This window comes from Aedes albopictus, chromosome 3, assembly GCF_035046485.1.
Source record: "Aedes albopictus strain Foshan chromosome 3, AalbF5, whole genome shotgun sequence".
Lineage (NCBI taxonomy): Eukaryota > Metazoa > Arthropoda > Insecta > Diptera > Culicidae > Aedes > Aedes albopictus.
Window position 1 is genome coordinate 420,873,808 of NC_085138.1, and position 15,638 is coordinate 420,889,445.

The 15,638-nt window shown below is 42.2% G+C and overlaps 1 protein-coding gene, 1 long non-coding RNA gene and 1 other non-coding gene across 3 annotated transcripts in view; 2 read left to right on the forward strand and 1 right to left on the reverse strand.

Moving 5' to 3' along the window:
* LOC134292039 (uncharacterized) overlaps nt 1–15,638 on the reverse strand; it is an 89,374-nt gene that overhangs the window by 58,445 nt on the left and 15,291 nt on the right. The gene's annotated exons all lie outside the window — the stretch shown is intronic.
* LOC109410628 (translation initiation factor IF-3) lies at nt 9,662–10,982 on the forward strand. The gene is made up of 2 exons (XM_019684150.3): nt 9,662–10,085; nt 10,145–10,982. The coding sequence occupies exons 1-2, from the start codon at nt 9,739–9,741 to the stop codon at nt 10,611–10,613; spliced, it is 816 nt and encodes a 271-aa protein (XP_019539695.2). The 5' UTR covers nt 9,662–9,738; the 3' UTR covers nt 10,614–10,982.
* Nucleotides 11,000–11,072, forward strand: Trnav-aac (transfer RNA valine (anticodon AAC)). Its single transcript has one exon. It is a non-coding gene; the product is annotated as a tRNA-Val (tRNA).

Below are 15,638 nucleotides of genomic sequence, written 5' to 3' on the forward strand. Positions count from 1 at the left end.
GCATCCGCCCAGATCCAGAGAAGCTGCAAGCCATCGCCAACATCCCAGCACCAACCAACGTGACCGAACTACGCTCGTTTCTCGGGGCCGTCAACTACTACGGTAGGTTTGTACGCAACATCCACGAGCTACGTCACCCGCTGGACCAGCTGCTGAAGAAAGATGTCAAGTGGCAGTGGAACGACCGATGCCAACAATCGTTCGAAAAGTTCAAAGCGGTTCTGCAGTCCGAGCTGCTGCTGACACACTACGACCCGACGCTGCCTATCATCGTTGCAGCAGACGCCTGCAACACCGGCATTGGTGCGGTGATACTGCACAAATTTCCGGACGGCAGAATGAAGGCAGTTCAGCACGCTTCTCGCTCGCTCACACCAGCCGAGCAAGGTTATGGTCAACCGGAGAAGGAAGCATTGGCTCTCGTGTACGCGGTGACCAAGTTCCACAAATATCTGCTGGGACGCCACTTCACCCTGCAGACAGACCACAAGCCGCTACTCGCAATTTTTGGCTCGAAGAAGGGCATACCGTTGCACACTGCCAACCGACTGCAACGGTGGGCGCTGATTATGCTGAACTACGACTTCGACATCCAGCACATTTCCACCAACGATTTCGGTTGCGCCGACATGCTATCCCGGCTCATCGATCGGACCGCCCGTCCGGAAGAGGAATACGTCGTGGCAGCAATCAACCTGGAAGAAGACATGGTGAGTATCGTTAACGACTCGCTAGACAAACTTCCAGTCTCATTCACAGCATTACAACATGCGACGAAGGAGAACAAGCTTCTGAAATCGGTGGCAAGTTTCATCGAGAAAGGCTGGCCGCGCGACTCGAAGTCGGTCAACGATCCGGATCTCTTGCCGTACTACAATCGGCGGGAGTCACTCAGCATCGTCAATGGCTGCGTGATGCTACACGACCGTGTGGTGGTCCCTGACCAATTCCGGAAGAAAATCCTGAAGCAGTTCCACCGAGGCCACCCAGGAGTGGTTCGCATGAAGGCAATCGCTCGCAGTTTCGTGTACTGGCCCGGCATCGACGACGAAATCGAGGAGTTCGTCCGCAACTGCAATCCCTGCTGCGTAGCTGGCAAAGCGCCGGTCAAAACAACCCTCGAATCCTGGCCTGCACCGTCGAAACCATGGTCCAGAATACACATCGACTACGCCGGACCTGTCGATGGCGTGTATTTCTTGGTTGTTGTGGATCCATTCTCCAAATGGCCGGAGGTTTTCGCTACCAGGACGACAACAGCAAATACCACTATACGCCTGCTCTCTGAATCCTTCGCTACTTTTGGCATACCGGAAACCATCGTTTCGGACAACGGTCCCCAGTTCGCCGGACACGAATTCCGGACATTCTGCCAAAGCCTAGGAATACAGCACCGTACCATCCGCAATCCAACGGGTTGGCGGAACGATTCGTCGACACGGTCAAACGGAGCCTTCGCAAAATCCGTTCGGGGGGAGAATCACTGGACAGCGCACTGCAAACGTTTCTGCAAGTGTACCGTACCACTCCGACCAGCGACCTCGACGGAAAATCCCCGGCAGAAATCATGTTCGGCAGGCCAATCCGGACAATTTCGTCTCTCCTACTCCCGCAGACCGAATGTTGCAGTCCATCATCGAGCAAGTCTGAAAAACAAAATGAAGCGTTTAATAAGAAGCACGGTGCAATTGCGAGGATTTTCGAACCTGGTGACACAATCTACGCTCAGGTTCATCAAGCAAACGCCTGGCAATGGGAAGCAGCCACCGTCATCGAGGGCATCGGGAAAGTCAACTACAATGTTTTCCTGGTGGACAGACAACGTTTGATCCGGTCACACGCGAACCAATTGAAAAAGCGTGCGGCTGATCCAGTCCGTACCCTTGATTCCACACCGCTCTCCGTCTTCGTGGATGAGTTCGGACTATCCTGTCCGACACCGGTTCGTCATCCACATCCAGGCCCGCGCCCGGGTAATCCAACAGTTCCTGCTATGTCCGAACCAGATTCTGGCGACTCGGAATACTTTTCTGAGTCCGGTTCCGAAGAAGCTGCAGCACCGCCACCGAATGTAAACAACAGACCGAGACGCACAACACGGCTGCCAGCGAGATTCGAGCCGTACTATCTCAGCTAAAGGGGGGAGATGTTAGGTGTGATCATAGCACACCGCGCAAAATTCAAATTTGAATTCGTTGCCATAGGCAACACGTTTTTCATCACAGCAACCTGCGCGTTGCCCGAGCCTCACTCGGTCTCTTTTGTGGTTAACACTACACACCAAATTTTGATTTTCTCATTCAGCAAAACGAATTGCTGGATAAGCATCAGCAAATTACATTTTGCCGAAAGATCGGTTCTGGTAACTGATTATTCAGCAAGCATTGAAAAAGCTGGCTAATCAGCAAAACACTTGTCAAACACTTACAATTTTCTGTAAGAAATGTTGCGCGCCTCCTCCTCCCGACTTCCAAACCGACGTGAGAACTAGCAGAAATCATGAAAACTCCGGCAAAAAAGTCTTCAGCAGCTTAGAGAATAAAGCGCAATGTTTTAAAGTATGTCTCTTACATTTGTACACTGCTGGCTTAATCAATTTCAGCTAATTAGAAACCATTTAAATAAAAGTTTTTGAAAAAAAAACAAACAAAAAACGCAGCCGGAATCGAGTGCAGACAAAATTGCTGGTTGACCAGCAAAGTATGCTGTCAGAACGCATTGCTGAACAGCCAGCAAAAATATATTGCTGAATAGATTGCTGTATCTACAGCATGTCAAAAACCAGCAAAATTTTGCTGGTTTCCAGCGAATGGGGCACGTTCGGTGTAGTACTAGATTTGTAGTAATGAGCTGAATTTTAGTATGGTGAGAAGGTCAATTCTCCGTTTCTGCAATGAAATGGTGCAAAAAGCGTGGGTATTATGATTTCTTGCCTAATTTGATGCTAATTGAGCAAAACTTTGGATAACTATGTTGTTTCTGTTGCAAGAAATGGAGAAAACAACAACACTGTTGCTCAAAGTGTTGCTCAAACAGCATCAAATTAGGCAAGGAATCATAATACCCACGCTTTTTGCACCATTTCACTGCAGAAACGGAGAATTGACCTTCTCACCATACTAAAATTCAGCTCATTACTACAAATCTAGTACTTCACAGATCTGTCCTATTAAAAATAGTGTGTAGTCAAGTAAAGACGCGAATAAAATTAGCTCATAATTGAATTAGTAAAACCACGTTTTTCACTGTTTCGGCTGGTTCCGAAATAATTCGTCTTTTGGCCGAAACACAACACTGATCATGCTGATTGGGATGTTGAATAGTTAAGGGATTTTTCCCTTACATTGAGCGTGCAGAATTTTTACCGTGTAGACCAAGCTCTGTTAATTACGCAAAACATTTAAATTGATGGCATACTTTGATTTTTGTTTCATTTCAAAGTTGAACCGGGCTATTTGTATACCTGGGGTTCATTTGGAGGACCCAAATTGAATTCTTTATATGTTCTGATTCTCAAGTTTTAGAATATTTATGTCTTTCGGCAAATTCGTTCGGTAAGTAAAGGACCGTCTGGTGGGTCATTGGTAATTCGCAATTTCTCCGCTACATGGCGCTATTTGGCATTAAGGACATATTTGTTAGAATCCCAAGATGACCGCCACAATGACCGGCTTTTGCACCTACTCGCGATTTTGAATGCACAAATCTATTGTAAACCAAATCATCGAACCGGATCCTCTTATTTCAAGCTTTTCCAGCGAAATTTCATCTGCATTTCATTTTTTTTCTTCAGCAGGTTATTATAGCTGAATACGAGTTTAATATGGTACTCTTATAACTCAGGTTTCTACAGATATTGTCTATCCGGTTGGAATCAAGACCGACATTCAATCAAAAATTGCCATTTTCTTGGTCCACAAGTGTCGCAACTGTTTCGCATCTAGTGCGCTGTGTTGCTGACAACAACGGGAAGGATGCGCACTACTTTTGACATGATTAAAAAACGTCGCGAGTTGGGTCGCATCGCGACTTGATTGTGCGAAGTCCGGTTTGGTGGCGGCCCGACAATAGTAAAGCTAGTGTTGCACTAGCCGAGAATATTGCTTAATAACGTCTCCACTTTTGCTTCAATAACGCCTGATCGCCTGATTACAGGATGTGATATTGTTAAACTGTTATTCAATATAATGTCGAATAAAATGTCGTTGCGATTTTATTTAAATAAGTAATTGTTCCTAGGGTAGGTGGCGCTACAGTAGACGTTCGATAAGTGCAACATGTTTACGTTTCAGTTAGGGGCTGTCCATAAACCACGTGGTCATGAGGGGGGGGTTCGGTCAATGACCATTTTGTATGGAAAAAAAAAATTGTATGGACAAATGACCATGCGGGGGGGGGGGGGGTTGGTTTGAGAAGTCCCAAAAAATGACCACGTGGTTTATGGACAGCCCCTTACCGAATGAAATTCGCTAACTGCAACGACTGACAGCCGTCAAACAGTTGCCAGTTGCTGTTGGACGCAGCCAGAATGCACTTAAAAACATCGCAATGCAGCTGTAGTGCATCCAAAAACATCGCAACTCTGTTAACGTCTTGTTTTTGACAGATAGCGGTGCGATAACTGCAAAATTGTTGCACATAGCGGACTTGCAGTTAAAAAGCATTGCAGTTAAACCGTTTGCACCGAGCGAACGTCTACTGTACCGCCACCTAGTTAAAGGTTGGCCGAAATCGGTTCTTTTAGCATTGGGCGCCCCAAGCAACCAAAAGTTCGAATAAAACAGCATGTTTGGGCTTAATCAGCTATTCGAAGGAAGATGAATTGCGTTCTATACAGCTCACTTTTTAAGTAGTTAACCGAACTTCAGTTCATAAAAAGTACACTTGTGCCGCTGAAAGGAACGCTATTCAGCTTAAAAATAAGCTTCCGAAAAATGAAAAAGAATGAGCTTAGCCCTCAAAAGTAATTTTTGATTGAGAGACATTAGCATGTGTGGAATCCTTATTGACTAATATCTTGAAATACATTTTTAATGTTGTTTTACTTACTGAGACTTGAACTCGGGTTCTCCTCGTTGAAAGCCGACACCTTACCACTATTCCATGTTTGGATTGTTAAACACTGAGGGATTTTACTTAATGTGCTGATATCATTTATTAGTGCTCAATCAGGTTCGCGTGTGAACTTTCTCTGAACTTGAAATACTCTGCGAGACAAACTTTTTGAAGACGAAAGTTCGGAAGAAGTTTACGTGGAACTTTTTGTGAACTTACACAGTTTGACATTTTCAGTTTGTTTTGGTCCACAGTTTAGGCAAGTGCAAAGCAATAAATTAGTGCCAGTGTCGGTAATTCTGAAAAGATTATAAGTTTTCAGCGACTACGATCGCGTCGAACACCGGTGCGCTGGCGCGACAAGTGAGACGGGATGGAAAACATCAGGCAAAACTGGGAGACTTTCGCCGTAGCCGAAAAAAACTCCGGCGGAACACTGGGTGGAGCAGTTGCTCGCTGAGAGAGCAGCCGTTGAGCCACACAATACGGATTCTTTGCGTGGATTTCAAGTAAGTACGTTGAAATATAATAGTGAAACAAAGTGTACTTGTGAAATTAACACAAGCTGTGGCTGCTGAGCTCGATTGCCGAGTGATTTAATTGAATGTGAACTTCTCCCGAGTTCCGCTGTCTCCGAAGTTCATGTGGAGTTTACTTTTGGTCCGGTTAATATTGCGCATTGCGCAGTTAAAAGTGCGACGAGGAAGTGCGGAATCTCAAATAAAAGTGCGATTTGGTGTCGGATCGTTTCGGTGTCTTCACCGCACTTATTCATTAGCTCATGATGAATAAGTGCGGTGAAGACACCGAACCGATTTGATGCAATATCGCACTTTTATTTAAGATTCCGCACTCTGTCGCAGTCCAGTTAGCAATGCAATAAACTATATTCATCCGAATTTCATGTCTCCGAAGTTCATGTAAAGTTCACTTTTGGTACGGTTAATATTTATCAGAACTTTGAGTAGTAAGTTCAAAAAAAGTTCAAAATAAGTTCGGAGCGGAACATTTCAAGTTGTTGGTATATGTCCATTTGAACTGTATTTAAACTTTAGTGGCACGCAAACGTTCAACATGAGTTCGGTTAAAATTTGATTGAACTCTGCCCTAAAGTTCAAAGTAAGTTTTTTTCTGAACCTTTTTTCGACTTCAATGTCGTTTTGAAGATAAGTAAAAAGCTTGTGTATGTACTTTCAAGTTCATAAACAATACACTTATAACTTTTCGGAGAATCAAGTTCAACGAAACCGAAATTGAACCAAATTTGAACTTCTGAGTTCGTTCTTCAAGTGGAATCCGAACTTTTGGTTGCTTGGGGCATGTGTTTCCGTGACTATGATTTGAATCGAAAAATGTTCCAAGTGTTACGTCTGTTTGTCTGTGATCTCATAATTTTAAGCTGTATAATATTCTATAATATAATATAATATATAAATTCTTCTGTATAATAATCTTGATGATGTAAAGAATAGTTCATTTTACGAGCCGATTTTATGAATGAATTTTACCAGGAGGTAGCGTCCAATAACCCGTGAAAACCAATACAGTGGACGTTCGCTCAGTGCAAACGGTTTTACTGCAATGCTTTTTAACTGCAATGGGGCACGTTCGGTGTAGTACTAGATTTGTAGTAATGAGCTGAATTTTTGTATGGTGAGAAGGTCAATTCTCCGTTACTGCAATGAAAAGGTGCAAAAAGCGTGGGTATTATGATTCCTTGCCTAAAATGATGCTGTTTGAGCAAAACTTTGGATAACTATGTTGTTTATGTTGCAAGAAATGGAGAAAACAACGACACTGTTGCCCAAAGTTTTGCTCAAACAGCATAAAATTAGGCAAGGAATCATAATACCCACGCTTTTTGCACCTTTTCACTGCAGAAACGGAGAATTGACCTTCTCACCATACAAAAATTCAGCTCATTACTACAAATCTAGTACTTCACCGATCTGTCCTATAGGAGGCAATCAGTGAAGTACTAGATTGAAAGTAGTGAGCTGGATTTTTGTATGGCGAGATGATCAATTATCCATTTCTGCAATGAAATGGTGCAAACAGCGTGGGTTATATGATTTATTGACTAATTTGATGCTGTTTGAGCAAAAGTTTGGATAACTGTGTTGTTGAAGTTGCAGGAAAAAATAATACAACAACACAGTTATTCAAACTTTTGCTCAAATAGCATCAAATTAGCCAATAAATCATATAACCTACGTTGTTTGCACCATTTCATTGCAGAAATGGAGAATTGATCATCTCACCATACAAAAATCCAGCTCACTACTTTCAATCTAGTACTTCACTGATTGCCTCCTATTCCGCTAAGTGCAACAATTTTGCAGTTATCGCACCGCTATCTGTCAAAAACAAAACGTCAACCAAGTTGCGATGTTTTTCGGATGCACTACAGCTGCATTGCGATGTTTTTTAGTGCATTCTGGCTGCGTCCAACAGCAATTGACAACTGTTTGACGGCTGTCAGTCGTTGCAGTTAGCGAATTTCATTCGGTAACTGAAACGTAAACATGTTGCACTTATCGACTCTCGATAAGTCTGCATTGTTCGATTCCATACAAAATTTTATGCAATGATTTTTTTCATAATGCAACTCGTTTGAGTTGCATAATGTTCATAATGAAACTCAAATGAGTTACATTATGAACATTATGCAACTATTTTTCATTATGCAACTCATTTCAGTTGCATAATGAACCGATTCGAAAAAGTAGGTCATTATAGTACTGAAATGGGTAGTATTGAATAGAAATTATGATACTGAATTGCATAAAATAGTTTTTAGCTGTTTTTAGGTTTTTATGTTCGCTTCAATGTCAGTGTTGAAAAACGTTCTGTCAGATTTTGTTCCGCTTTGTTATCGCGCTTCGTTCGAGTCGGATTATTTTTATGTCCACTCCGTCGACGTGGCGTCCGTGGCATCACTGAAATAAATTTTGTTGTTGTTTCTACCGAATCCATGGTAAAATTAAGAACTGTACCAACAATTTTCAACCGAATGCAAAATTCTGTTAATTGTACAGTAAACGTTCGCTCGGTGCAAACGGTTTAACTGCAATGCTTTTTAACTGCAAGTCCGCTAAGTGCAACAATTTTGCAGTTATCGCACCGCTATCTGTCAAAAACAAGACGTCAACAGTGTTGCGATGTTTTTCCGATGCACTACAGCTGCATTGCGATGTTTTTGAGTGCATTATGGCTGCGTCCAACAGTAATTGACAACTGTTTGACGGCTGTCAGTCGTTGCAGTTAGCGAATTTCATTCGGTAACTGAAACGTAAACATGTTGCACTTATCGAACGTCTACTGTACTGAAACATTGTCAATATTACCATGCGTGAAGTCGCATTGACTAAAAACATTCTTGATGTTACTATTTTGACATTGTATTTTTGACCATGTTTATCTAAGACGCGCAACATTAAAGTCTGCATAATCGAAATTACAATGCCCAAATAGTAGAACCAAGAATGTTTTTAGTCAACAGTAATACACGCATGGTAATATTGACAATGTTTCAGTACAATTAACAGAATTTTGCATTCGGTTGAAAATTGTTGGTACAGTTCTTAATTTTACCATGGATTCGGTAGAAACAATTGTTTCCATGGTGTATTTATTGAGAAATTATAGTGGTTTCTGCTTTTAGTAGTGTTGCGTGTACGTACACGCTGCATTACACGAACACCACTTGAGTTACTGGTTGAAAATAGTAAACAAAGATCAGCTGTTCCCAGCTAAATCAAATGGGCATATTTTCAACCAGTAGATTTGCATTAGTGTTCGTGACACCGCGCTGCGAAACCACTATAGAGATAAGTGACATTTCAACACACGAACACTAGCGCAAATTTTTCCTCACACAAAAGTGCACGCCGATTGAAAGGCTATTCAGATTGCATATGCAAATATTACCCAATCGAAATGGGTAAAACGGGTAAATAATGATAAAACTAACGTCCGGGGCAAGAGTGCAAATATTTTCCTCGCAGTTTCACAACTACATCTACAAAAAAGGCACGCATACATTTGAACGTGATTACCACTATAGAGCTTGCTGACGTTTATTCACCTCTCTCTTTCAAGCATGCAGGCGGGATAGGATTTGTTTTCATCGGGAAACCTTTCCCGATGAAAACAAATCCTATCCCGCCTGCATGCTTGAAAGAGAGAGGTGAATAAACGTCAGCAAGCTCTATTGCGTCTTAAATCCAGAGTGACAAACCGCAAAGTTTACTATCTTCAATAAATAACATGGATGCAACTAACGAGTCTGGAATAACAAAGAGGAGAAACGTCAAAATTGGAACAGCCGATTTGCTGTCATCCCCATAGTTCCAATCGAGCAGGAGACCTGTCAAAACGACCAGGATTCGCCACTTTGGTATACTCGAGACACTTTAGATGCAACGATATCAGATCTATTCATATTCACACACGTTTACCATGCTTTTTGCGCCACCCGAACGAGTTTCAAATTTTAGGCTGCATACTTGCTTCCGCTGGTGCTAGTACTGCAATCAGTTTCTTCTTTCAAACTCAGCTGATCATTCAAAACAAAACAACCTTATCGACCTTATAAAAGGCGAGAGTGCGCACCCGTGTTTACGTTGTCAAGCTTTTGCGTATCATCAAGGATTATAATTTTGGAGCTCTGGATGCAAGAAAATGAATGTACTTGGTAGAATAGTTCGTACAGCAATCTATTGCAGAGCACCGCTGGTCGCTTCCAGTCTTAGATCTGTTCCAGTGGCGGTAAGTAACCATCATCACCAGATCCAATATGCTTCCAAATCATCCAAAGCAGCTGTTGGAGATGCTGCCACTGGCGGTGAAGTAGGCGTTGCTGCCGGAGCTAAGAAGTCCAAACCGGCTCCTAAGATTACTCTCGTTGGATCGGATCAAAGCGTTTCGATTGTGAATCTGGACGAAGCGCAGAAAATTTCCAAGCGCCGCGACCTGAAGCTGGTCAAGATTGTCGATTCGGATATGAAGACCCAACGGCCGGTTTACAAGTACGTGAGTGATGTAATTTCCTTTCGGTTGGGAGTCTCGAAGTTTTTGATATTTTTAGGCTAATGACCAGCGCGGAATATTTGGAAGAGGATTTGAAGCGTCGCGAGGAGAAGAAGCGCAACAAACAAGAAGCGGCCATCAAAGGTGACAAACTGCTAACCATCAGCGCACGGATCACGGAACATGATTTGCTATCGAAGATCCATAACGTTCAGAAGTGGCTCAACAAGCATTACGAAGTCCGGGTCATTGTGTCCGGCGATGGTGACAAATCTAAACAAGAAACGGTAGCCAGTGCGTTCGAAAGCCATGTCAAGGACATTGGCAGAATAGTTCAGAAACGATTCAGAGAGAACGACATGCGCTTCCAAATTCTTCCCGTTGGCAATTCCTCGGATAACGTTCCTAATACTGCAACTGCCGGCGCATCCAAGAAGCCTGCAGGGAAACATCCCGCCGGTGGTGCAGAGCAGCACCAATCCGTTAGAGCATTTCATTCTTCTGCGCCGATCGTGTTGGCGGCGTGACAATCAAAGCAGGATGAGAACGTGCAGTCGGATGAGACCAATCGAAGTAGGCGGGTTCGGGGCGATTTGCATCAACTTGTGAAGCCACTTGGCTTCGTTGGGCTGTTCCTGGTGGCAAAATATACGTTCTGGTCCTACATTTGGCGCCGCGGCGACTCGACGACGACAAAAAGATGATTATATTAAATGTGAGTGGAGGAATAGATTGATTTAGATTTATCGAGGATTAGAAAATATAGTCGATCGAGTGTACATCTTTTAAAATGTTTTCTTTTTATATTAGATCATACTCCGCTTTTGCTTTCAACATTTTTTAAGTAATGCACAATATGTTTGGGTCTGGAAATAAATAATAACATAGAAATTGAACACGTCAGTCTTCAACGGTTTCCGTGGTGTAGTGGTTATCACATCCGCCTAACACGCGGAAGGCCCCCGGTTCGATCCCGGGCGGAAACACGTAATTTTTTTGTGGCTCCCTGTGTGTTTCCTAAGAAGAATACGCTAGATCAAGCGCTAGATCTTTTTTGTCTCCGAAACAATTATTTAAAAATATGCAAACGTTTGTTTCAATGATTTTTGTTCAGATCATACAAAATCTCTGATTGAAAATATCAGCAAAAAGCTTTGGATACATTGGAATTTATATGCACGAGAACTGCTAGAGTATTGGGCTTGACCCGGAAACTATACTTTTAGGCGCATATACAACATGGCTGCGTACAAATAAAGCACGTAGCCAAAATCTACACTCAAGAATAATTCCACTCAGTCGATGAGTAACGACTAACTACAACTCACGTACAGGGGGTGGCCAAAATGTTTGGGATAGGCAACTTTTTTTCTCCCACAAAAAAAATCAACATGCTGTAACTTTTCATAGAGTGCATCAAAAAATCTCATGTTATATGTGCATCATTGGTACAAATTTGGGCTCGATTGAATAGTTTTTCACGAAGTTAGAACCGTTCGGGTAAAACACTATTTTTTAGACAACTCATTTTTGAGCTGTCATATCACGGAAACCAGAGAACCGAATTGAATGATTTTTTTTTAATGTTTATAAACAATACATTGATACTTAATACAACGTTATAAAATGTAATATTTTTTCACGGCGAATTAAGTTACAGCGGGTTGAAATTTTTACCCATATAGAGGAAAATTAGTCAAATTTACAATACCACACAAAAATTACTAAATGTGTTCTTCCTTTAAGCTAAATTGGCTCTCATATATCTGATTGAAGATAACTTGAGAACAGAAGTGCAAAATCTTTGGACATCAACACTAAAATTTATTGACATTGACGTAAAAAAATTACATTTTTTCGAGAAAAATCCAAAAAGTGTCTATCCATGATAACTTTGTTCAACGTTCAAAAAGTATCTATGGTTTAATAGTTTGTGAAGCATTTCAGGCCAAACATTTCAATAGGTCCTATCTGCATTTGAGAGGCTCTCTTTGTTCATTTCTCTTTCAATTATTGCAATGTAATGGTACACTTTTTAACTATTTTTGCTGTACAAATCAAAAGACGATTGTTTTGACTATCGTTCAATGCAAGGACACAATCATAATACAAATAAAAAGCTGAGATATTAACAAAAGAGAGGGAAACCAAAGAGAGCCTCTCTTCTGCAGATAGGACCTTTAGACATGTTTGGCCTGATTTGTATATTGTTAGTGTACGTTCAAAATTTCATTCAATTCGGTTCATGCACATATAATAGGTTGACAAACAGTCGAAATTTGAGATTTTTTGATGCACTCTATGAAAAGTTATAGCATGTTGAACTTTTTTGTGAGAGAAAAAAAGTTGCCTATCCCAAACATTTTGGCCATCCCCTGTATATCAGCAAGACATAAGTGCTCCAACAGCTTCAAATTAGGCAAAAAATCATGATACCCACGCTGTTTGCACCACTTCATTGCAGAAATGGAGAATTGATCATCTCATCATATAAAAATCCAGCTTACTACTTTCAATCTACACGGAGAAAAAAAAAAGGCAAGTCAATCATATTGCGCACTGACAAGCGCATTGTGCACTGACTTTTATATAATCCTATTTTGAGATTGTATTGCGCATAATATAATAGGTCGAAGAATAATGGAAGCTTGGACTAAGAAGAATTGATGGTCTCTTTAGAATAAGAAGCATGGTTGATTCAATCATAATATGCTTACATCAACAATATTTATAATTGATGATTTGACAGTTCACTTATTATCATGGTAGATTCAAGCATGTTTATGTTTAACTCGATATTTAACTTGAGGCTTGAACTAGCTATACCGGTGTGGTAAGCGATCCTGCCAAGTTCAAAACGCGCACACTCTTGGCTAAACTGTTCGCCTCAAAATTATTTGTCAGACTGATGAACGATTTTCCCAACCCCAAGATCGGCCTCTCGCGCTCGATCAAACTTTCTCTTTTCCTCTTTTCCATTTTCACCGCCTTCTCATTCATGCACAATGGACTTATCCACCGATGAACCAAATTCATCGCGGTCCGAGAATTTTGACACTAGAGCGGGGTCTGTTCCAATCAGAACCGTCCAATTCTGATTGGAACGGCCCTGCTCTAGTGTCAAAATTCTCGGACCGCGATGAATTCGGTTCATCGGTGGATAAGTCCATAGACGAATGCACCGATGAACTGAATTCATCGCGGTCCGAGAATTTTGACACTAGAGCGGGGTCGCTTCCAATCAGAAGTGAATTCTGATCGGGAACGACCCCGCTGTAGTGTCAAAATTCTCGGACCGCGATGAATGCAGTTCATCGGTGCACTCGTCTATTCAGTCGATTCTCCTGGAAGGATTCTGCAACGCACAAGTAGCTGTCAAACTAAAGGGCTTTTCATAACATCAGATTGAACGTACACGCTCAACACATACTACTCATCCCAATCTTCAAAGATTCAATATACACGCCTAACACATTCTACTTATTCCATCCAATTCTCATACACTACAAACGGATGATGATTCCTGAGGAACTCCTAGATTAACTCTCAAGGAACTCCTAGAAGATTTCGCTAGGAACTCCTAGATAAATTCCCGAAGAATTCCTAGAAAAATTGCTGAGGAACTCCGAGAGGAATTCTCGAGGAACTTCTAGAGAAATTCCCTAGGAACTCCTAGAAAAATTTACGTGAAACTCTTAGGGGAATGATCTTGTACCGACTTTTCGAACCCTCTAAGCAGAATACCCTCTTCGAATGAGTGTAATCAGTTTCGTACCTTTTAATTCCGCCCTATGTTGCTTATCCTTTCACAGATACGCGTATTTCGACTACCACTTGTAATCTTCCTCAGTGTGATAACTGACACTGAGGAAGATTACAAGTGGTAGTCGAAATACGCGTATCTGTCAAAAGATAAGCAACATAGGGCGGAATTAAAAGGTACGAAACTGATTACACTCATTCTTAGGGGAATTTCCGAGGAACTCCCAGAGTAATTCCCGATGAACTTCTAGAGAAATTCTCGAACTCCTAGAGGAATTCCCTAGGAACTCTTAGATAAGTTCCCTAGCAAAACCTGGAAAAAATCTCTTGGAACTCCTAGAGGAATTTCCGAAGAACTTATAGAAAAATAGGAAAACTTATAGGAATAGGACACGTTCAGTGTATTACTAGATTTGTAGTAATGAGCTGAATGTTTGTATGGTAAGAAGGTGAATTCTCCGTTTTTACAATGAAATGATGCAAAAAGCGTGGGTATGAAACTAATGTTCTGCCCGACAACAACTCAGCAGCGCGAGACTCGGACGTAGTCACAGGGTCGGCGCGCTACCGGGCAACCGGAGGGGCTTCGCGGATCTATTAGGGCGCTCAAAGATTCAAATAAACTACACTAAAGCGGTTCGAAATTACGGTGTATTCAGTTGTCTGTTGTTCTGTAGTTTGTCACTGGTTCACGGCACGTACCTTAGCTGACTGCAAACCTGCGAGCGCTCGCGGCGGGACCTCTGTTCCAGCGATGGCTGGCTGGACTCGATGCCGTCCTGTGGCAAGATGGCGGAACAGCTGCCGATGATCTGCGACGTCTGGAACGTACTATGGCGCTTGGAGAATGACTGGAATGGCGGTGTGTGGAGATGGTTCCGGACTACAGGCGCTTCCTTCAAGCTTAGTCGGTCGACGACGGCAAGGCCGCCCTTTGTCGGACCGAGAAGGGAATCTCTCCTTGAGATTTAGGGCTTTTGCCCGAGAGCTTTGTCCTCCTTGGTAGTTATGGCCGAAGCCAGAGGAACAATGGTAATCCTTTACTTTTAGATTTGGGCACCTTACAGAAACCCAAACCGTTGCGTGCACTGGCGGTACTCGGACACACCAATCGGAAGGCTGGTTTTTAAAGAAACCGAAAAAAAGGTCCTATTGAAGGACATTCCAGGGTCAGTTAAGATCCATCAGGATTTTCGAGGGCTTAGTTACCTGAATGCTGGTTAACTCTGGCACACCTCATTTCTGGCACAATCAACTGTTTCGAACACTCCACAATTACTTGAGTTAGCACATCCGATCTACACGCTCGCCTGTTTCAAAGTGGACGATGGCCGCCCACTGAAAGTCCTTTGAACCCTTCAGTCATCTCTTAAGTTCCGTGACGTCATCATCTATGACTTAGGTCACGCCATGTTTAGCTGTAGATTTAGGTTGCAGCCCAGTGGTTTTCTAATCGCTGAAGTTTGGTAACTGATCTGAATCTTCGACTAACATGGCGCAAATTTAAAAAACTGATATGAACCTTGTAACAACGGTTACAGGTATTATGATTCATTGTCTAATTTAATACTCTTTAAGCCAAACTTTGGCTAACTCTGTTATTTAAGTGCAAGAAATGGAGAAAACAACAACACAATTACCCAAAGTTTTGCTCAAACAGCATCAAATAGGAAGCAATCGGTGAAGCACTAGATTGAAAGTAGTGAGCAGGATTTTAAGGACAAGGTATTTGAAGTACATAGCTAAAAATTTCTAGAGCACCGTTTTTTAGAACAGTTGAACGGATTTGG

Bases quoted from the DNA above. Each gene is read 5' to 3' on its own strand.
- LOC109410628 (XM_019684150.3), top strand. From the start codon at position 9,739: ATGAATGTACTTGGTAGAATAGTTCGTACAGCAATCTATTGCAGAGCA. The intron at 10,086-10,144 runs GTACGTGAGTGA...TGATATTTTTAG, and splicing joins ACCCAACGGCCGGTTTACAA to GCTAATGACCAGCGCGGAAT.